General features: G+C 35.0%; 2 protein-coding genes across 3 annotated transcripts; both read right to left on the reverse strand.

The window, feature by feature from the left end:
• Positions 1-277: 277 nt before the first annotated feature.
• Positions 278-3,957, reverse strand: LOC147560558 (oligopeptide transporter 5-like). 2 transcript variants are annotated; one of them, XM_086658051.1, is made up of 6 exons: positions 3,876-3,957; positions 3,131-3,351; positions 2,590-3,041; positions 2,344-2,441; positions 1,427-2,264; positions 278-1,339 (listed from the first exon to the last, which is right to left on the reverse strand). In XM_086658051.1, the coding sequence occupies exons 2-6, from the start codon at positions 3,150-3,152 to the stop codon at positions 533-535; spliced, it is 2,217 nt and encodes a 738-aa protein (XP_086514177.1). In that variant the 5' UTR covers positions 3,153-3,351; positions 3,876-3,957; the 3' UTR covers positions 278-532. The 2 variants fall into 2 exon arrangements, with proteins under 2 accessions (XP_086514177.1, XP_086514176.1); XM_086658050.1 differs by having other exon boundaries at positions 2,590-3,050.
• A 6,830-nt stretch (positions 3,958-10,787) lies between these two features.
• Positions 10,788-12,886, reverse strand: LOC147560559 (gamma-glutamyl peptidase 5-like). Its single transcript, XM_086662730.1, has 3 exons — positions 12,453-12,886; positions 11,557-11,709; positions 10,788-11,396 (listed from the first exon to the last, which is right to left on the reverse strand). The coding sequence occupies exons 1-3, from the start codon at positions 12,762-12,764 to the stop codon at positions 11,103-11,105; spliced, it is 759 nt and encodes a 252-aa protein (XP_086518856.1). The 5' UTR covers positions 12,765-12,886; the 3' UTR covers positions 10,788-11,102.
• Positions 12,887-24,511: the final 11,625 nt, after the last annotated feature.

Raw genomic sequence — 24,511 nt, forward strand, 5'->3', positions numbered from 1 at the left:
ACAACACTTTGGGCGAATGCTTTGAGCCCCTCCCCTCTAAAACATATGAGGGACAGTTAAAAACCAAGGTATCATACAAAATTATTTGGACTAATTCTTATGCCTTCTGGAGAGTGGAGACAAAAACCACAATTCCCTAAGTTTTGATGAGAAGGATGAGAACTGGACTGCCTTGCTTTTCAATGCAATAGCCAATAGGGTTGTTTATAAGCAGACTTTGGACAAGCCTTTTAGATACTTACCCTACTTAATTAAAACTGCCCATCTTTCATTCGCTCAAGTCTTTTAGATACATACCCTCCTTAATGAATTAGTCAGTCATTTACATAGTGTTTCCTATCTAGGAAAACTACAGTATATATACGAACGTAAAATATCGATATTGAACTAGGCATCTAAATGAAAGTCTATCTAATAAGGAGTACAATAATCCTTCAAAGTCATAGTAAAGTTTTTACTCTATAGTAGTAAATATATGTTTCAGAAATGGAATTATGAAAACTAAAACAACCCTTGCTGCTACGTATATGGGTTAGCGAACCATGGGGCAACCATCGACAATAACACCGGGAGCAGTAGGGCAAGTAGCAAGAGGACAATGATCATCCATATCCAATCCCCACCAATTCAATCCATAAATACCTTCCACACCAAGTGTAATAGATGTTAAAAGAGCCACAACTGCAGCCCCCAGAGAAATTCCATTACATAAGTCATAGTTATACTTAACCCACCCTTTGTTTTTCTTATACAAAATGCAGTTGAAAAGGACAGCTACCGAAAACCAAGACCAAAAATGTATTGCAGCTGTTGGAGGTGAGTTTGATACAGCTGACAAAATTACGGGTACATTAATAAGCCTGATCCATTTCTTGTGAGGAAACTTATGCCCGAGTATCCACGCTAGTAGAGTTGCGAAAATTCCAATTAAAAAGAACCAATAGATATTCTTATATTGGCCGTAAGGTGCAAAAACACGGGAAGGGCCAACTCCTCCCCATAACATGGTGCTACTAAATATTCTATGCTCTGTTGGACATGTCCATGGACTCCCCATTGGGAGTTTGTCTGGATTACAAATGTTTGTCACACTTTCTAAAAGCCACCACGCGGTACATAGACTCGTCGAAAATGAGATGAATGAGCCCACAACTTGAGCGAAGAATAATGATCTCGGAGGAATTTTCATGTAATGGCCAATCTTTAGTTCAGAAACTATGGCCATGATTGTATTTGAAGTGGAGATGCTATAACTTTTAAAAGCCAAGTTTGCGAGAGGGTAACCAGGATATAGTGAACCCATTACTAATCCAGAAAGACCATAAATATCAATGCCTTCCTACGAATATACAACCAAATAACTTTTCGTTATGAATAACTACAAAAAGACGAGTAAAAAGAACAACAATCTAGATGAAATACGTACTTGGCCAGTAGTAGCAGCAATAACACCCGTAGGTAGAGTTAGAACAAAAGGCAAAAAGTATCCCAATAGAACTCCCCAGTACGGGATTTGAAAATCGGTACCCAAGTAGACTGAATTAATTATAGCAAGAGAAATCATGGGAATTAGGATCATGTAAAACCACCATTGCGGAATGGGTTTGTACGACTTTCTCATTAGCCTACAGTGGACATCATTGAATTGGTCTTTACCTTTCAATGCATTTTTGAATGTGACCCAACTCTCTTTACCATGGTAAAGGATGAAGTAAGTTATAGAAGCTGTTTCAGCTGCAAACCCAAATCCATAAGAATATATGAACCAGATACCCATGTCAATAATCGAGTAGTTATCATAAGCTTGTTCGTTAAGGGTTAAATCTTTGTTTATAATGCGCGAGACATTGTATTCTTGTCCGTTTGCATCATACAGATTGCTAGAAAAGAATGGATACCGCTTGGCATTGTAGACATTCGCCCAATATGATATAGGAACAATTATATAAGCCACTAGTATGAAACCGACCATTGTATTTATGACAGAGAACATTGGAACGACTAAGGGTTTTCCTAAGAAACCAGATATGACATTCCAGTCTAGTGAAAAGGATCCAATGCCAAGACCATGAAGACCAGAACCAATTTGTTGGGCAAAAATCGAATTTTTCCAAACCAAACAGACAAGTGAAATAGTTCCAATAGAAGGGAAGAAATAGTTTGGGATGATATGGTAGGCAAAGCTTGAGACTGCAACTATGATGAAAAATTGTCTTCCTTTTAGTTGTCTTTTAACCCTTGGTTTATTCGTTTCATGCAACAGCCTACATAGAGAAATTGTCCTTTACATGTACATCAAAAAGAAAGAAAGAGAGAGAGAGAGAGAGAATGAGATAAACAGACCTGTAAAGAGAGACATCAAGAAGGGTAGAAGGCCACCACATATAAGGGGAATAGACGAGGAACTTCATGAATATTCCCGCAAATCCATAACCAACCATCTGGCAAAAGAATGTAGATCAGCAATAGAAGTGTGCTACTCCAACACGTACAAAAAAGTTCAAAAATGGAGTCACCAAGGAAGTACTTGTATCATCGTCAAAAATGTTATCAGAAAATAATGGTACGGTTAAAAATCAAAAGACTTACTTGAGTAGTTTGAGTTAACACAAACGATGCCCAAAAGCTAATATTTTTATGATAGAACGCCTTCGCTATCGTAACGATAGTTAACACATATGGGTTATCCAGACCGGAAGTTGCAAGTATATTCAACACAACATGTTCTTTAATATTGAAAGGACCTGGGTTCGTCGAAAAAGACCAATTTATGATTGGTACGCTTATGGTTTTTGCAGGAAGTATTGCTGCTAGTAGTTTTCCAATTACAAGGGTGAATAGCGTGACAAATGAAGAGCCTAGGCTGATGGGAGTTTGACGAAAACCCAAGAATTGTGTGATAAATGCCAAGAAAATGCATGTAATCGGACCTATTATCCATGTTCGAAATGTTAGGACAGGCAATGTGGGATCATCTGTAATTGGAACTGTCTGTCTCACTACTTCTATTGGGTTGTCATTTATTTCTTCATTTAACACATCTTCATCATCTGCAAATCAACCGTACTAAGTTGTTAGATGAATAGAAAAGAGAATAAGAATAAGGTAGATAAAGAGATAAAAGAGGGACCTGATTGTTTTCTGTGCTCCATTTAGTTTTTGCCAATGGGTTGTTTGCAGATGCGATTAGTACAATATAATGAGGCTCTATAATGACCATCATTGTGAGAAAATTATTAAGGAAATGTTTAGAAACTTTCCTTAACCCTTTGGAATTGTTGGGTAGGGAAATATACTTATATCTTTGTCATAAACAAGGAAATCTTTGAGGGGAAGTCTTTTGGCAACTTCCTGCAGCATGAGGTTGTGTGATTCTACTCAACGGTTAAGCTGCATAAATTATTGGGAGATTTTAAAAGGCCTCCCCGTTTTTGTTAAAAGGCCTCCCCATGGTTTCGTTGACTTGGTAAAACACGTTTGACTTGGCTTGGTTAAAGGACCCCCCTCTTTGAATGGGTGAAAAAAACCCCCTTTAAAGGTGTATTTCACCCACATTTTCTCTCCATCATTTGACCACGCCACATCATCATCTTCTCCGGCAGGGTCGCCGGCCGGCCAAACTTCCGGCCGGCGACCCTGCCGGAGAAGATGATGATGTGGCGCGGTCAACATCACCGGTCTTGGGTTAAGTTTGACCTAACGGCGTTAACTTTGCCGTTAGGTCAAATATTGATGAAGGAGGTGCTCTTTTGTAGAGGGGGCCCTATAACCAAATTGGTTATAATGGGGGGCCCTTTTAGCGGGGAGGCCTTTTAACAAAAACGGGGGGCCTTTTAAAATTTCCCTAAATTATTTTAAAAGCAAGGATTGATGACTTATGATTATCAGTGTAATAGTTAGCCAACTCATGCATCCCTTTAACACACTATTGACATTTTTAATGTAAGCTAAGAGATAGACTCAAACAAAAAAATTGTTTGTCACTTCATTCCTCATTTTCGAAGGAAAGAATGTGATCAGTGTGTACAAGAAAAAATATATAAACTGAAACTGAGAATCATTTTCCACTAATTTGGTTAGAAACATCTAACCAATATAGAGAAAATAATTTGTTTAGAAGCATGTTTCTGTCATACCGCAAATATTGGGTTTGTGGTCAACACGTTACTGTCTGTTTAGGAACTCCAACACATATAGGAGAATGAAGAATCGTAAGTATTGATATACATGTGAAACAAGTAACGAAGCGAGAGGGGATATCTTGCGATGAAGAAAAATCAAAGATATTTAAAAATATTCCAAGATATTTGAAGATCCAAAATATTTAGTTTTGTGTTTAGAATATCTCTTTTAATCATGTTATATTATTATTAGAAAAATATTATCTAGTTTCCTAGATTAGTTAGAAAAGCCTAATTTACTGCATAAATATGAATTGGGTCGTAAAATTTTATTCATTCGGTTATGTCTGACCAATGTAGCGAATCAACCTCACGATTGTGGTGATTATTAATATGATTCTCTGTTGATGCCGGTAGAGATTATGGGAAAATCTTTGACTGAATCACGTTAAATTATCGTGTTCACTATTTTAATTACTTTCTCCCATTCATGGGTGTGGCTAGGTAAGGGCATGTGGGGAGGGGGGCATGTGGGGGGGGGGGGGGGGGGGGCACATAACCAATGGTGAATATTAAATAGGCTGCCCTCAAATTCACTTGTTGTTACCCAATCCAAGGCCCATTTGACCACTCTAACCTATGCAAACACCCATTTAACCACCACCTGCTTATGTAATTGAGCCTCACATATAACACATGAAGAACCACGGTTTCACCTTTTAGTCCCCAGATCTGTTCCCAATCCACTTAAACCCCAAAAAGGTAATTTGAACATACGCCAAGACGTAAATTGTATATCACATACATTCATCTTCACTTAGTAATTGGTGTTACTCTTGGTACTATCAAAATTAGGTAATTATTTTGTATGTAAGATTAGAATACCCTTTGACTTTTCAATACCAAATATTAAAATACTAGGGTATATCCCGTGTCCTAGGGCACGAACACTTGTATCAATCAAATGTTACGAAATTTATTGTTATATTTTATTGAGAGAGAGATTTTTATGAGTTATTATTTTTTTGTATTACTTTTTTGTTTCTTTTATCTTAAATTAGTTAATATTTTATTGAGAGAGAGATTTTAATTTCTATTTTTAACCCTTGAAATTTATTTTGTTTCTTTATTTCTTAAATTAGTTATTTTATTTCTAAGAAGGAAAGGATTATTGTTTTTTAAATAGGTAACTTTATTTCTATAAAGGACTATATTTTAAATTTTGGAGGGACTCTTAAACAATATACATAATTAAATAAGGATGTTTGTCCCAGTTATCGTTTTCCCTTCTGTTTTATATAATAGATTTCTTAAATTAGTTATTTTATTTCTAAGAAGGAAAGGATTATTGTTTTTTAAATAGGTAACTTTATTTCTACGAAGGACTATTATATTTCTAAGAAGGAAAGGATTATTGTTTTTTAAATAGGTAACTTTATTTCTACGAAGGACTATATTTTAAATTTTGGAGGGACTCTTAAACAATATACATAATTAAATAAGGATGTTTGTCCCAGTTATCGTTTTCCCTTCTGTTTTATATAATAGATTTCTTAAATTAGTTATTTTATTTCTAAGAAGGAAAGGATTATTGTTTTTTAAATAGGTAACTTTATTTCTACGAAGGACTATTATATTTCTAAGAAGGAAAGGATTATTGTTTTTTAAATAGGTAACTTTATTTCTACGAAGGACTATATTTTAAATTTTGGAGGGACTCTTAAACAATATACATAATTAAATAAGGATGTTTGCCCCAGTCATCGTTTTCCCTTCTGTTTTATATAATAGATTTCTTAAATTAGTTATTTTATTTCTAAGAAGGAAAGGATTATTGTTTTTTAAATAGGTAACTTTATTTCTACGAAGGACTATATTTTAAATTTTGGAGGGACTCTTAAACAATATACATAATTAAATAAGGATGTTTGTCCCAGTCATCGTTTTCCCTTCTGTTTTATATAATAGATTATTGGACATGTTTAGAACTACCATTGTGATATTTCTACAGAGGTCTCTCTTTATATTTTTTCCTTAGCAGGATTTTATCTTATTATCCACTTTGTAAACAACAAAAAGGGACACAAAAGAAATATCTAAAGGAAGATTAATTCACTTAAATTGGTTGTCAACTTTACAAATATAGCCTTCCATGACAAAGGATATCTAAAGTTGTGGTTGGGTTCGTGGTAAAATTGAGCTTACTAGTTACCTTTTAATTTTGCTTTGATTTCTGGGGTTTAAAAGATCCTTGTATCGTAATAGCATTATGGGCTTATTCATCATTATTTTATATCATGAAGATGGGGTCGTATAAGTTGCATTGAAAGCAAGATAAAATATAACAATTGCTATGAGAACCATGATGACAATTTAAAGACTATGAAAAACAACAATAGAGATCATCATAATTTTGTAGTGCGAATTGGTTCGAACGCATAAACAGAGCATGCCATTACGTTCATCTGGTTGAACTTGGGTAAGCTTTAGCCAGATACTCCATCATATTAGCAAATGGAATGGCGGTAAAGTGGTATTTCATCTTAAATTGTCAACAACGACAGTTGCAGGCAAAATTCTTAATTTAGTTGGATGATATTATGGGACTTAAACCCACACCACTTGGTTAGTATATTAGTCCCGTTACAAAAATTTAGCGACCCGCCGACACAGAAGAAGTATACAAAGGAGGATTAATCAAAGAAGTTTACTCACCTAATTTGTTTGTCTGAAAAAAATATTCCTGTGTGAAATTTGATTTTAGACCTATCGTACGATAAGACTGATTTAGCAATCCCACACTCAACTAGAAAAAATAAAAAAACCAACTGATGTGAGACTATGGGGCTCGAACCCGCGTCAATTGGTTTCAATTAGTTAATATTGACTGTTCATCTTTTGTTATATATTCTTACCTATATTATTTTTGACCCTGGGTTCGAATCGTCAAACGCATAAAAGGAGTATGTCATTGTATCTAATCGAACTTGGTTAAGCTTTAGCGAGATAGTCCACCATACTGCAAATGGAATGGCAATAAAGCGATATACCATCTTAAATTCTCAACAATGGCAGTCGCCAACAAAATTCTTAATTTAATTCCATAATACTATGATATTTCTTTATTGTGGAGAGTAAAATAATCTCGTATTAATTAAAAGACTGATTTTCAAACTTACTACATTCTGATCACTAATTTGATTTTTTAAAGTCACTCTTAATCATGGAATTAGATCATGCGGGGGTTGAGAGTTTACATAAATAATAAAATTTCATCATTGATGTAAATATGGTTGTAGGAGAATAAAACTACTTCATCCATGTTTTATTTTTTTACAAATTAACCACAATCCTCTAATATCAACCATCCAATATCGAAATGAATTTTCATTTTCATCTAGATTTGTACAATCACATCTGTCTATCTTGAATTCTCTGTCATCCACGAAATTTCCTAGCATTGTTTAAGTTGTGACAAAAAAATGACAGTATGTATCTTTTATGGGACTAGAATACATGAATTCATCACATGGTACAAAATAATTGTTATGTTCTTTCAAAAAAAATTTGTAGTGTTTAGCTAAACTCTCACATTTTTAAGTATGCAGTTTTTTGGTTGCCATTCTACAAACTTTTTAATATAAGGTAAAGTCCAAACACAATAAAAACAAAGTTTTTTGTAGATGACGAATGTGAAAATACTCTCAAATGGACAAACAAAAATCTCATAGTTAACAATATATTGACCGTATTGTTTTAGTTTTATTGTTAATTAGTTTCTCAGTTAGATATGCAAGTTTCGATAATTTGAAATTTTCAGAGCTAGATCCATATTTAATAACTTCAACCATCACAAACAACATGATTTGTGTCAAGCGGTAAAACATATACTGGAAACTGGATTCAAAAAAAGGTAACACGTGAGAATTGGTGTAAAGACAGTGAGTTTCACATGATCATACTAAATCTTATTACTCTACAATAACATTATTCAAGTGAAAATAACACATTTGTTCATTTATGTCCAAAAAGATGAAAATTTTGATCGTAACGACGGATAGCTAACTTATGATTAATCCGTACAAGTCCCTTTTTCATGTGTAACGTGTGAGTGATGGTGCAAAGATAGTGGGTCCCATGTGAGCATAGTAAATCCTCATTAGGCGCCAACAATGTCATTCAATTTCTCTTGCATGTCTAAATAGATGAAAATTTGGAGTGTGACAATTTTGTTTTTTTTTTTTTTTGTTAAGAGGTGTGACAATTTTGTTAAATCTGTACAAGTCTTCTTTTCTCTCTAACACAACCCAACTCATGCGTAAAATATAAATTCAAAAGATTCTAACTGCCCCTAGGATAATTGCTTTAGGGGGCCAAAGGAAAGCTTGAATTTTGCATGTAAAAGAGGGTAACAACAATGATCAGAGAGCTCTCTCTCTCTCTAATTTCCCATAACCGTTTTCTGTAAAACTCTTTGATCGTCGTTGCTTCTCCGGCGAAGGGTTCTCCCTTCGCCAGATCCCTTTACTTTTCGTTTATAATAAATTGTTATTTGTTTTGTTGGTCTTTTAGGGCCTGTTTAGTTGATCTATAGGATCTTTTTTGTTGTTTTCGAATTTCTTCCGGTTCAAGTGTTTCATCATGGACAATTCATTGGTGCTTCTTCAACAACTCACTTCTCTCTTCATTTAAAGAGAAATCTCACGAGATGTGGAGTTACTCAAATTCAAACTCATCATGTTAAACTTAGGTTTGAGAAGATAGGGAGATTTTGCTTCTTCTATGGGATCTCTTGAAGATCAAAGTATTGAAGTTGTGGAAAACAAAAATTAAAATCGGGGTGAGACTCAAGCTTCGGGTTGCATGGAGGAAGATGCTGACTTGACAATGGGAGTCAGATCCGGCGGCCAATGGAGGTTCTCCGATCAATCCAGTTTGTGGTGGGGAAACGGTTACAAGCTTTGACCCACTCAAAGTTAGTGGGGAAACGGTTACAAGCTTTGACCCACTCAAAGTTAGTTACTTAACTACTTGAACCAATGGAGGAAGTGGTGGAAATGGGTCATGTACTCATGAAAGTGGGGAAACCACTAAAGACACACAGAAACTATTGTCTTCTTCATATGTAGTAGGCATGGGATTATTTTCTTTGTGCTTTCTTTTTTCTTTTAACTTCTTATTGTAATCCATCTTGGCTTTGCCTAATCAATGAAGTTATCAGATTCCAAAAAAAAAAAAAAAAAAAAAAAACAATGATCAGAGAGGAATATATTCTAAAGTGTAACCACTTCAATGAAAATTCTTTGTTCAAAATATACTTTCCCAAACCTCTCATTCAAGCAATTCTTTTGTGGATATCTGAATATTGTCAAATTCAATACCATAACTAATAATAACAACATTGATAAGAAGAAATTATGAAGGAAAATAATTAAAATAAAGTTCTTCATCATCATCTTAGTCACCAACATCGTAGGCTTAGCAATTTCATAATTTTGTTTTAGGGACTTGAAATGCTTATCTTTTTTGTTTTTTTTTTTGGAAATCAAACTTCATTGAAAGGCTAAAAGGCTAATGAGAATCACACCATGAAGTTTAAAATAACAAAGACAGTATCAAAACCGGACAAACAAGACAAGTTATGCCCACTTGGGTGCCTCTAGAGCTGCCTGATCTAACTGGTGGGCTACATCTGGTGCTGCCGCCACTAACCAACTAAGGGTAGTTTTATAACCAATGCTTTTTTCACCTTTTTCTCTTCTCGCCGTCAGCCGTCGGCGTGCAGATCTCCGGTTAGTGCCTCTAGTTCTGGTACATCGGTAGAGAGAGTTGTAAGTTGATGAAGAAACTTCCAGTAGTGGTCTATGATCAAAACACTCAGTCCTGAATAAAAAACGAAAATAACAAAAGGTTCTAAAGACCAACAAAACATGCCCTAAAGACCAACAAAGAAACTTAACCTTTATTGTACTAAGTAAATAGAAAACTAGTAACTCTTTATTCTCCCTTGCGCCGCATCACTAACTGGATCGATCTTTGATTCTGATCCAACTTCTATGATGTCTAACTTTGAGGAGTAGACAATATTGAAAGATATTATCGCCGCATGCTAGGCTAATTGCTTCACAGAAGTGGGAGAAAGTATTGCTCAAATGCAGAGATTTATGCAAGACTGATACATGTCGGTCGGATTTGAAGTGTATAAGGATCAACTGATGTTGGGATACTAGAAGATGTAATTTTGAGGCGTTAACGGAGAAGGAATTTCAAGATTTCTGTCCTAATACTGAATCAGTTTCCACACCACCATCCATCCATTAGAAAAGAACCAAATGAGTAAGGCAACTAGCAACACTCTCAAGACAGTATTTTTGTCAAACAAGTTACGTGCAACAATCAAATAGAGAAAAAAAAAAGGTAAAGGATGCACCTTTGAGAAGTTCTCTATATTGGGTTGAGAAAAAATCAGTTTTCCATCTAAGGGAGCCGATTGGGACGATGATGGGGAAGAAGATGAACTTGGAAAGAGTGGTGAAAAATGAGTTTGAATGCACTTTGACAAATTCTCATAAGTTTTAAAGATTATTTGAAATGGGTTTTGATGATTTTCGGGCATATTTGAAGTTCCGATGAGATAGAAGTAAAATTAGCATCAATCGAATGTCAAGAATTTAAATTCTGGAATCAGAAATTTTCATAACAGGTACGGTTCAAAAACTAGAGAGAGACTGGAACCAGACCAGGAGAAAACAACACCCCACCACCATCTCATATAACAACAACTCCACCACCACCGTTGAAACAACAACTCCACCACCACCATCTCATAAAACACCTCTACTAAAACACCACCATTGAATCAACAAATCTACCACCACAGCCAGAACGAAACAACAATAAAAGAGAGAAAGAGGGGAAGAAACGAAAAAGGAAATAAAAAAAGAGGAAAATCTTTCCCAATAGTTATATCATTTTCAAATGTTAATGTTGTTTGGTAGTTTGCGTAATTAAATGACCCTTGAAAAAGTTTCTACATAATCTCTTCAATGCTTCTCTATCCGGTTCACTTGTCTCTATACTTGCCTTCGCCTTTTCAACATGAAAGTCTTGAATGAGATTGCGTTGGAGGAGACGATCCAATAAGTGATAGAGTATTTCTTTTGTATACTCCGGATGGCCTTGGATACCCATGATGTGATCTCCATATCGAAACATTTCGATCCCGGTCTTATTCGACCATGCCATCACTTCGGCTGCCGGTGGCAATTCCCTCACCTATCAAGAAAACAAACATATTTTTCTTAATATCGATGATGACTTTTTCTATTGACAAGATATCGGTAATGATATCTATATAGTTGCTCAATTAGCTACTCTAAGATGTCATGTGCCACATGTTACTTCTAATTTGAAAAAATTTGAAAAAAAAACTGACCTCGTCACGGTGGAATTCAATAATAGAAAGCATTGAAGGTAATTTGAGAGAAATCAATGCGTTGTTAGATGAAGAAAGATTGATGGTAGTTAAGCCTATATCCCACCCTGATTCTGATCTTCCCGTCTTTCCTCCAATAGCACGACTTAATATCTGAGAGAATAATCGACAAAACTTCTATTAATAATTTGAACTAAAATATAATTTTTGTAGAGATCTCTCTCAAATTTTCCTCAATATCTTAGCTGTAAAATATATATATATATTTTTTAATAATGCTTCTCATATCTTCATGGATATAAGTTATTTAAAATTCATAATTTTTGGTTATGTAGCCAAAAAAATTATTTTGTCCAAAAGTACAAATAGTACAAACATACAAACACTTGGCATAACTTAATAAGCTCGACAATTTTAACCCAATCAATAAACATGATTTTGTCTTGACCCGAGTACAAACATCTTCTACAGATATATATATATATTTCTATTACATATAAGGGAAATGTAGTTAACAATTGTGTTATATCAAATTTGTTTTCTCACGTGAGAGAGAGTATGCTCGTACTTGTTAACGTCTACCTAATGTGTTCTTAATTGTCCTCTAAAACAAATTTAGAAAAGACGGAAAGGCCTTATTGTATCCAAGGACAAACAAGAAGTCACTTTGTCAGCTAATTTTATTTTAGACCCAAATTTTACACGACGTGTAGTCCGCAATTGTTTTCTACCCCCACTACCATTACATTACTTTCTAAAGTGGTCCAAAAATAACTTCCCTCTCACTTATTACTTCTCTTTTTTCATCCAACAAAAAGAAATAGAACGGAAATAGAAAACAATTAAAAAAACTATGACACATGAAGAGAAATAGAGAAAGAGTGAGAAAACATCACTTGATGACCGAAACAAATACCAAGAATTTGTTTCTTCATGGAATCCAATTTCTTCAAAAGATTAACAAGTTTACAAATCCACGCGTCATTTCCATGAGCATCACTACAACTACCAGTAATTACAAATCCATCAAACAATTCAATTTCTTTATCGTCGGGGAATTCGTCAATTGAAACTCTATATACTTCCCAATTTTCCCCTTCTTCTCCTAACATTTCTACAAATACTCCAAAATATCCTCCATAATTCTTCTTCATATACTCTGAATCTTCAGCACATGCTAAAACCCCAAATCTCTTCCCTCCCATCATTCTCTCTTTCTCTGTAATTTTCTCTCTAAAAAATTTCTCTATGTTGTTGTGTTGAAATTTGATTGAGAGAGACTTGACTACCTTTATAAAGAGGTTGGTTTTTAGTTTTTGTTTAGTTTCTATTTTTTGTTCTCTTAATAAAGGAAATAGAAAATCTTAGAAAGAATACAATTTAGAAAGAACAAAGGAAATTTAAGAAAATATATACATGTGTACGATTTTGAAATAACCTCGATTACTAAATTAATTACGCAAATACCTTGTTGTTGCTTCGAGACTATTTTGACTTCGTTTAAGACCCTCTCTATTAACCACCCTCGTTTTATTGACTTTTTTTTTTGATGAAGGGCGTTTTATTGACTTGTTGTGTCAACTTTTTTTGCTTTCCTAGAAATTTTTTCTTTTTTTAAAATGTACATATAGTATCCATCTTGACTTGGATAGTTGAATATACCATCCCTAAATACTATTGTCGATCTAGTCATCTAGAAGGTGACATGGGATTCATCAATCGGGTATTTACTATTTGGCAAAGACTGAGAAATTACTCGTTTGTCAAAATCTCTGTCATTACTTTGGTATGACTTTATTTCTATTACGTCTCAAATAATTTTAAATTCGGCAATATTGAGTACAACACTCACAATTAGAACGTCTAACTTTATTTGATTATGTGATGTGCATGGTCTTCAAGAGGATCTAAACAAAATACTTTTTATAATTTCAATTCTATGATTCTCTGTTCGACTCCGCTATACAAACTTATGACAGTTGTTGAAATATGACACCTTAAACCTAGGGCTAGTGAGTTTTCTGTTTGTTCATTTGGAAAATAGTGGTTCCTTTCCTCTATATTGTTTGTCTTCACCGGTCCCAAGCTAGTGATTCCTTTCCTCTATATTGTTTGTCTTAACCGGTCCCAAGCCTTTGAGAGTAGTTCGATATAACATTTTCAAATAAAACAAAAGACATTCCAATAAACATTGAAGGATGTTAATATCTAACAACCATATAAACAAAGCTTGAATTTGAAAGATTCTAAAGGCCCCTAGGATAAGTTTTTTGTTTTGTTGAAAGAATTTATGATAAGTTTGTGAAAGTCTTTTTTTTTTTTGGGTAACATGTGAAGAATGTGGAAAGATAGTGAGTCTCACCTGTGAGCATAGTAAAATATCATTCAAGGAATCAAGGGAAAGTAATACTTTTTTCTTGTATGTCCAAATAGGTGAAAACTTTGATTGTGGTTATGGATAGCTCATTCATGTAAAGTCTGTATAAGTCTGTTTTATATGTGTAACATGTGAAGGATTGTGGAAAGATAGCGACAGTAACACCTTTTATGTTGTATGCCCGAATGAATGAAAATTTGGATAGCAATAATGGATAAGTAGGTAAAAGTTCTTTCACAAAAAAAAGTAGGTAAAAGTTTATTTTCTATGTGTAACAAAAAAACATGTGAAGGATTGTGGAAAGATATTGAAGCCTGCATGAGCGTAGTAAAACTTCATTGGAGGCCAATGATATAATTCAAGTGAAAGTGGCACTTTTTCTCTCGCATGCCCAAAAAATGAAAATTTGGAATGCAATGATTTTATGATAAGTCTGTACAAGTCTCTTTTTCTCTGTATCATAACCAAATTTACGTGTGGATATGAATTTGTGTCGCCAGAAGTTCCTTACAAATTTATGAGTCTCACCATCTCACTACAACCCCACTAGCTATATTGCTACAATTTATATGTCATAATTGTTACATTGCGGTTCATCTAACTCAAACTTAATTTGTATTTAAACTTAGTTCACATAAAATTCATAATCGCTCAAGATTCACAAAGTCAATTTTGTCACAAAGTGAAAATTATGAAAATCTGAACAGTTTTTGCTACTACATATATACGTGTTTGCGAACAACATTACAACTTCCATTAAAATAACCAAATAGACGAAAAATAGTATTGGACAATTAAAAAGGTCATTTGTAATAAAACTCAGTCCCAAGGAATATTTGGAAAGAAAACTCTTATGGTGTGTTTGGATGGCGGAATCATGAATCCGCGGATTCATGAGTCCTTGGGATTCATGATTCCACGGATTCATGAATCCAAGTAATAGTTATTGGCTTGTTTGGCAACTAAGAATCCTATGATTTATTATTATTTGAGTATTTTTAAACGTCTTTAGAAAAAATATGATTTTTGAAAAAAACAATAATTTTGAAAAAAAAATAATAATTTTGTAGAAGGAAATATTTTTTTGTTGATTTTAAGTTTGAAATTTAGGCTCATTAATCCAAAATCCTAACAAATCCTAGGGGGTAGGGTGGGATTTGGGTCCAATACAAATTTTGGAATTAGGAATCCTTTGGATTCAAGAGTCATAGGATTCTTGGTAGCCAAACAGACCAAGGATTCATGATTCCTACCAAATTCCACTTTTGATAGGAATCCTACTTAGGAATCCTGCAACCAAACACACTATTATGATTTTTTGAAATTAAAGATTATGTAATGTCGATATTTGGAGTTGTAATTTTCTCCAACTGTTTAATATCAAGATTAAAGAGGTACTCCTATAAAACAAGACCAACCAAAAAATTTTCAGATATAGCAATCACATGTGCAAAGCTTTGATTCATAACATATGTAGCATGAACGTTGATAGGGCAAAGAAAATAAAATCTTGTATGAAATAAATGGTGAAACTTTTTACATTTTGAGGTATGCAACTTGAACAACATCATGTGGAAAAATAAATGGTGAAACTTTTTACATTTTGAGGTATGCAGTTAAAACCTGCCATCCTATAGCATTTCAACCAAAATTTCAAATAAAGTTAGAAACATAAAGACATGAAAAAGAAAAAAAGGGGAGTCTTCTACCGTCGGAGATCTAATAAACTGAACTAGCAGAGTCCCAACCACTCCAACTAGGTTGCCCAACTCCACAACAAAATCATCACAAAATATATCGGGTAGAAGGTGCTTGTATAAATAAAAATTAGTGAACCTAAATACTAGGCTAACTAGATCAAATTAAAACTCGCAAGTGCACGAACCGTATGTGAATAGGGTATGTATTACGAAGTCGATCCCACGAGGATTTGTTTGGAATCAAACCTAAACCTAAAATTAACTAGTAAACTAGGAAAGATAATAGTTGGGTTTTTTTGAGAAATTATCTGAAGACTTAAAAAATAAAACTAAAGAAACAAGATAAAATTGTTGGAAAACTATTAGGTTGTAAATCTAAGATATTGGAATTCACCATTAACAATCATATTAGATTCTAATATCTAATTCAAATTATTATCCCTCTTTGATAACTCAAAAATTGGTGGAAATCAATCTCCAATTTTCGGAGGATTAAACAATAAAGAATTTTTCACAATTAACTAAACCCATAACCCACTTCACTTAAAATATCATGCAATTAGGAACCAGGTTGTTAGTTTCTTAAGCTAACCGAAGTACAATTAATTCAAAACATTAAAACACATTAACCAGAGATGATAAAACAAATATGCTACTAAAATTCAAATACTCATATTACGGTTTCTGTTAGAGTATAAAGATCGAGATGAATCGAGATCCGTAGATATCCGTATCAACCGTCCAAGATATATGAAGATATTATTTATACTTATCCTAGATAGAGTCCTAGAGAAATACCAAAATCACTCTATAAATAGAAGTGACCTCTATGTATTTTACATTGAATTGAGTTGCATTGAGTCTTCGAGTCTGTAACCAATCAATCCCACAATTGTGGAAATAATATAATCCAGTCATTCATGGCTTTCTCCGTGGATGTAGGTCGTGATCCTCCGACCGAACCACGTAAACCATTGCGTTCTTTATTTTAGTGTGTGTTCTTCTATTCATCGAGGTTTTACCTTTTCACATGGCATCAGAGCGGGTTTCGTTTCAGTCCTGTTTCATATCTCGCTTCCGCATTCCACAATTTTTTAATCGTTGTAAATGATAATCGATCAATCTCTTAGCTGATTATTTTCAAATATCCAAGATTATCTTGTGTTTTTCGATCATCTTCTTATGGATTTTCAAGAAGAAATTATATCCAAGATAATCTTGTGTTTTTCGATCATTTTCATAATTCACTAGATATTTGAAGTTACTCTGTCAAAATCTCCAAGATATTCTTCACTATTGTGTTCTTTCTGCAAGCAAACAGGAAGGGTTTTTTGGCTTCTCAAGAATACCAAAGTACCTCTGTGAGTATGGCCTCACATTCCAGCATTCCACATGTTGATAAGCGGATTCTGACCCAATCCATCAACACGTAAAGAGGTTTATACCTCCACTGTTCATCTTTGCGAGTTTAGCAGACACAGATGTCTCATCCACGATGTCGAATAAGGTTACTTTCCTCTTTCTCTATGTCGACATTCCACTTCAAGCAAAACGAATGAAATTCTCTAGTACCACTTCTTCTTTGAAATCCTAGTTCCTCATCTAATGGATTATACTAATAAAGAGATTTATATTTCTTCTTTGGGTTGATTTCCATAAACTTTAACATAGAATGCATACATACGTGGATTCTTTGTCAGATTCAATCTTTTATATGCATTCAAGTATTGAACAACCACCATCCTTCTTTAACCTCAATTCATTCAAAGTTGTTAAAGAACTCTAAACTATGTGATGGTAATCAAACCACTTCTTCATTATCAGACGTGCTTGCTTATTTTAATCTAGACCATGGAAAGATCTCCTCGGCAGCAAATTGCTTCTCTTCAACCTTGTAAGTGACAACATTCATGGTCTTATCACCAGGACCAACATAAGATGGAGAGGTTATGTTTCCTTCATCATTAGCAATGATCTCAACACGATCATATCGCCAACCCATCAACGATTTTCCTTTCAAGTTGGTGACGAATCCATTGTGATAACTTCCGATCACTCTCTCTCTACAAACCGATCACCCCCGGTTGATCTTGGCCGAGTCCGATTCATATGGTCCATACAAATCATCGATTAGGGTCTAATACACATTACATGTGATTTCTATTATTTGACATCAACCCTAAATCGAGTTTGGGAAATCATGATTTCGGGAAACCCTAGTTATTTTGCTAGAGGTCTTAATTTCCACAATTTTATTTGTGACAGCTTCTCTGTTTTGTGACATCCGTTTGCCACAGTTATTTACTGTTGGAAATTTCCTTTTGCGACGGATTACTTTTGTCCCTTATATCCAACTATTTGTGACACAATATTTATGTCACCCTTTTCCTTTTGTGACACTATATCTTCATCATCCTCTTCATGGATCCTCGAGATGAATCGATTACGTCCACCAGTTCCTCTCTTCCATCATCAACTACATACAGACCGTTTCCTCCTTAGTTTGTTGATAAATTTGAAGCTGACCTCCTCTCACCAAATTTTATTCGAACTCGAGAAAGAAAGAAATCAAAGAAGAAAAGAATGAGATTCAAGCTTACGAAAGACAAAAATATTATATCAAGTTTATGTGCGATTACAAGTTCAAGTTGCAGACAAAGAATTCAGCACCATTGAAAATTGTTCGACATTAAACAAAATTAGTCTACGTGGAAGTTCAAGTTTGAATCATATCGTATGCGAGCAACATCCATCTTTTCCAAGTTCATTTTTCAAGTTGGAAACTTCACAAGTTCCGCTTCCAACTTGAGGGGGAGTGTTAGAGTATAAAGATAGAGATGAATCGAGATCCGTATCAACCGTCCAAGATATATGAAGATATTATTTATACTTATCCTAGATAGAGTCCTAGAGAAACAAGATACCCAAATCACTCTATAAATAGAAGTGGCCTCTATGTATTTTACATTGAATTGAGTTGCATTGAGTCTTCGAGTCTGTAACCAATCAATCCCACAATTGTGGAAATAATATAATCCAGCCATTCATGGCTTTCTCCGTGGATGTAGGTCGTGATCCTCCGACCGAACCACGTAAACCATTGTGTTCTTTATTTTAGTGTGTGTTCTTCTATTCATCGAGGTTTTACCTTTTCACAGTTTCATCCTCTATCTTAGCGAAAGAGTTAGAAACCCATGGATATTAAATACATTTTTCAATTAATAATAAACAAGTAAAAGAAAAGAGAAGGGAGAAAAAGATAAAACCGAATTGATATTTGCTGAAGCCCGTTACTCCCGTCTTTCTTCAAAACTTGTCTTCGATATAGCCCTTGAATCTCCCAAATATATACCCCAAAAGAGACTAATGAGTCTCTTGTGTTGCTCCTCTAAATTTGCACTCAATGTTGGTGTGTGGAGTTGTGTCTTTTGATCTTGAGTTGGTTCTCCTTATATAATGTTGAAGCAGCCAATGATTAGGAAACTTTTAACAATTGAGACTCTTTGAAAATAGAAACCAATAACTTTTGGAAATATAAAGGGTCGACTCAGCTTATTGTCCACCGACTTTCTACCGTCCAGTCACTAGAGGCGTTCCAAAACTAATGCTATAAGCACCGCAATACTTGAATTCCCACACCGTTCTCGAGCCAGAAACAGAGAAGATCCTTTAATTTCACTTAAGCACTTACGAGGGACCCACATAATATATTGGCACCAATTAGTTGATGATGTCATGGCTGCTATAATTACTCCTTCACGTGCCCAGCAATGCCACTTTCACTTTGGTTCAAATTTCAATCCACCAAACCTTAGTATTTGTAGTTCAACCCCCATAAGAAACATCTAATTTCCAAATACACCTTATATTAACTATTGTATCATCATCAATCACATTCTCAACATCAGTCACAATATTAAGGGTCTTAAGAAAGAAGCGGCCCCTGGGCCCGACGGTTACCCCTCTTTCTTTTTTTAATCTAACTGGGACACGATTAACCCGGATATACATAATTTAGTCCATAACTTCTTCATCTCAGCAGATTTGCCTCCGGAAGCCAATCACATTCACATTTGTCTTATCCCGAAAACAGCTACCCCGCAATCCCCGGCCGACTATAGACCAATCAGCCTTCTTAATACCACTTATAAGATTATTACTAAAATTCTGGCTGATAGACTTAAATATACTTTATCTCCTACTATTACCCCTTTCCAAGCCGCTTACGTCCCTGGTAGACAGATTTCGGACAACATCATCATTGGCCAAGAGATTATTCATTCTTTCAAGAAGATGAAAGGAGCGACAGGGTATTTTGGTCTGAAGCTTGACATGTCCAAAGCATTTGATAGGATAGAGTGGAATTTTCTGACTGATATCATGGCTAAGCTAGGCTACTCTGATCACTGGATTAAGATGATCAACACCTGCATCTCTACCTCCTCCATGGTTGTGCTTGTCAATGGTCGCCCTGGTGACACGTTTTTCCCTACCAGAGGTATCAGACAGGGCGATCCGCTATCTCCGTTTCTTTTCACCCTAGCCATGGAGGGCCTTAGTCGTCTTATAGAAGTTGATCATGATACTGGCAAGTTCAAAGGTTTCCCCACCAACAACCCTGACCTAGTTATCTCTCACCTCCTCTTTGCGGATGATTGCATCATCTTTGGTAGAAACATTCTCGACAATATTCACACCCTCAAAGCCATTCTCAATACCTTTTGTGACTCTTCTGGTCAAATGATCAACTATAACAAATCCAATATTTTTTATTCCAAGAACTCTCATCCCAAATTCAAGCGTATCATCATGAGATCTCTCAAAGTCAAATATGCCTCCACCTCTGAAAAATACTTGGGAGCGCAACTCTTCATTGGGGCTCAGAAGAAGAAGGTTTTCAATGACATCATCCATCAGATTAAGAACAAACTAGAGAAATGGAACCACTCATTCCTTTCTCAAGCTGGGCGCACTGTTGTCATTTCGGCAATAGCTGCGACTGTACCCCGATACCAGATGCAATGCTGTGCCATTCCCAAAGGCACAAGCAAATGCATTTCGACTGTCCAAAAGTCGTTCTGGTGGGGTAGGTCTAGAGGCATATGTACCAAATCCTGGTCCGCTATTTGTCTCCCGAAGTACATGGGTGGTCTTGGTATTCATAGAACAGAACTTGATAATATAGCTATGTTAAGTAAGTTAGCCTGGAGAATCAAATCTGAACCTCAAGCAATTTGGGTCCAATTTTTAAAAGCTAAATATTTCCCACACTCGGAGAGTCCTGGCCCTGCTAAATCTCATCACTCTTGGCAATGGAAAACCATCAGAAAGCACCTTAATAACATTGATGAGTTCACTACTTGGGAAGTTAACAAGGGAGATAAGATTAATATTTGGGAAGATAAGTGGATCCCCTCTATCAACAACCCTCCACGCATTAATCAACTTTCTAACCTTTCTAAGGTCTCTCAGCTGATCTCGAATAATGAATGGAATGAGGACTTACTGAATAATCATTTCGATGAAGCTACCAAGAACCTTATTAAAACTATACCGCTTAATGAAGATGGTGAAGATCAAAGGAAATGGATCCTTACAGAATCAGGTAAGTTCACGGTTAAATCTATGTATAATCATCTTTGTATCAGTATGAACTCTCCTATGACCCAGTCACCCAATTGGAATTTTATTTGGTCAATCCCTACTGTGCCTAGAATTCAAATTTTCATCTGGAAAATTTGCTCTAACGCTCTCCCGGTGAGAGCGAGAATAGGTCAATATATTGACAATAATCAGACTTGCCCCAACTGTAATGAGATTGAATCCATGGAACATGCTCTTCTACATTGCCCTTTAGCTAGAAACGTGTGGTTCTATTTCAATATCATCTCTATCAATATTACCTCTGTGTCGGAATGGATCTTCTCTTGGGAGAATTCTATAAACAATAGTAAAACGGAAAGTAACATTCATTATGCTACCATCTTATGGATAATATGGAAAACCAGATGTGACCACTGCTTCCAACATGAAATCAACTCTATCACTACTGTTATAAATATGATTATAAACTTCCCGAAAACAATTCCACCTCCGAAAAACAAGAAATCTATCCCTCTACAGAATTGGCAACCTCCAGAAAAGTCCTGTCTAAAAATAAATGTAGATGTTTCCTTTATAAATGTTGAATCTGTAGCAGGTACCAGTCTAATTATACACGATTCGAATTCAAAATTCATTGAAGCCCACGCAACTACTATCAGAAGTCGAACCAGTGAGGAAAGTGAAGCCATAGTTATCCTAAATGGACTGCTATGGGGAGAAGCAAAACAATATAAAACCATCATCATCGAGAGTGACAACATCAATATCATCAATCACTTAAAGAATGGCAATCAAGGAATTCAATGGCAAACCAAAATACACATCCAAAAAATCCATGAAGTTAAAAAGAGGCTGCAACAGGTCCAATTCAAACACACGATCAGGAAATGCAATGCTCCTGCAGACAAGCTAGCAAAATGGTCCAGGTTAAAGAATAGAACGAAGACTTGGCAAGTTGTTCCTTATTTCCTTGTTAATCTATATTGTAAGAATGTTTTAGTTTCTTAATATAAGAGATACTGTTTCAACAAAAAAAAAAACACTTCATTTTGGTTACTAGTTTCCGATTGTTTTTTCTTCACGAATTTATCCATAGCTCCTGCTTGTGATTTAATCAAATCTTGATCTAATTTCTTTTTATTTCTTTTTTCAAAACCACATGTATACTTTCTTGGAGCCATAACAATCTAAGGGTCCGTTTGATACGTGAGAATTGATGGGTAAGAAAGTCACTTTCTTTCTTATGGGTAAGAAAGTCACTTTCTTTCTTATGTGAATCAAGTTTTTAGTGTTTGATTGGGTAAGGAGAAAACAAGGTGTGCCTTTAAAAAATCACGTCCCCGAATGGCCCAACTTGTTATTTCACCCAAATCATATTATTTCCCCAAATCTATCTCCAGGAGCAAGAGAGTGTTTCTTCAAAAAAGGAGAGAGACTAGGGTTGAATTAACAGATAGAGGGAGATATTAGGGTTGAATCCGGCCGGCTTCTTCTCTAAATCCAGTCGGTTTGATCTCTAAATCCCAAACCATTTGTCCATCATCTTCCCCAAATTGATTTGTAGAGAGAGAATCGATGAAAACTAATGGCAATGGACTTCCTTATCATACCCTTCTTTATCCATGTCAGTCTCTTATTTGCCCCATTATTAATAATTGAAAAGAGAAAAGAAATCACCATCTTCTTTGTTATATCAATCTCTAAATAAATTAACCTACCTATGGAAAGATGGAGTTCATGATCATACCCTTCTTTATCCGTTTGATCCATATCATTCTCTTATTTGACCCATGTCCTTATTGAATCTGTACGCCTGCCTCATACTATGGAAAAATGGTATCTTATCTCATGATTGGACTATTACTTCCAAGTGGTGAAGTTGTAAAAGATGGTTGTTTCATCTCCTCCTTCACTGTCCAGTTTCTTGTTTGTATGTGAGAAACCCATTCAGTTTTATATATTTAGGGTTTAATTCATCCATGATAATCGTCAATTCGAAAACGAGAAGGGAGAAATTGATTCGGTTTAACTTCAGTGATTCGGTTTAACTTCAGTGATTCGGTTCAACTTCGGTGATTGGGTTCAACTTCAGTGATTCGGTTAGGGATTGACTTTTGAGAGTGAAACTGATAAACTTCCATTAAAAATGAGGTTAAGGATTGAGAGAGAAACAGAGAGTGAGATAAAAGAAAACAAGAGTTAAAACTTAAAATCGCGCGAGGAGAGAGAGCGTGTTCATTTGGAGGGTGGGAAATCAACTTTCCCACCTTTTTAGTGGGAAAATTTTTGAGCCTATTTTCCCATCTTTTTTTCTGATAGAAAACGACTTTCTCGCGATTTTGTCGCTATCAAACAGCGAAAAATAGATTTTCTTACGAAAATCGATTTTCTCACATGATTTTCTCACGTATCAAACAGACCCTAAATGAAAACACCAAGAAAAATTGAATGAACAAAAAACTTACCTCTATGTAATTGTGTGATAAACCCTTGTAGAGATTGTAAAATGAGATAGAAATGTGAGATTGGAGTTTGAAGAGAGATTAGAAAAGAGATAAACTAAATTATAAGGTTTAATTTGATTTTTGTTCTTTTATTTAAGGTGCCCTTTAGAATTCCATAGGTAGTTAATTGATTTTGATTTAGTCTCCTAAATTTCCTATTAATTAGGTTGTTTTTAACCCTCTAACTTTAATTAGTTTTACCAAACAACATTTTAGTGTTGTTTAAGCTTTAAATCAGATTTGGGCAATTCATAAGAGTCGAACCCTTACCTTAGGTTCACTAATCAACTACTCTACCAACTCTTCCACCCAACCATATTTTATATATTTATGCATAAAAGAATACACATAATAATAATATATAATGCTATATAATTAGGGCCCTTATGCGGTCGCCTAGGCTCAGGGCCGGCCATGCTGTCAGTCTATAGTACGCACCATCATAAATTAAGTACTTTCAGAATTGCACATTAAAATACAGAACAACTGCAAGTTATAAGGTCAACTTTTGAACCTCGTGAATTCTATAGCATGGACAATTACATGTGGGAAACTTAAATTCACCCCATCCATAAAAATATTCGTAGCATTAATTTAGTTATCACGAAAAAAAAAAAAATTTTGGATAGAATTAGGATACACGGACATCGTCACATGGGACAATGAATTGTGATATTTACTCCCAAATCTTTTAAAATTTGTGGGCAAGCAATTGAAAAGATGTTCGTCCTATAGCATTTCAACTAAAAAATTAAATAAGGCCCGAACAA

This window comes from Eschscholzia californica, unplaced genomic scaffold (assembly GCF_041429995.1).
Source record: "Eschscholzia californica isolate CP2 unplaced genomic scaffold, dmEscCali1.0.p SCAF_2, whole genome shotgun sequence".
In the NCBI taxonomy this organism is placed as follows: domain Eukaryota; kingdom Viridiplantae; phylum Streptophyta; class Magnoliopsida; order Ranunculales; family Papaveraceae; genus Eschscholzia; species Eschscholzia californica.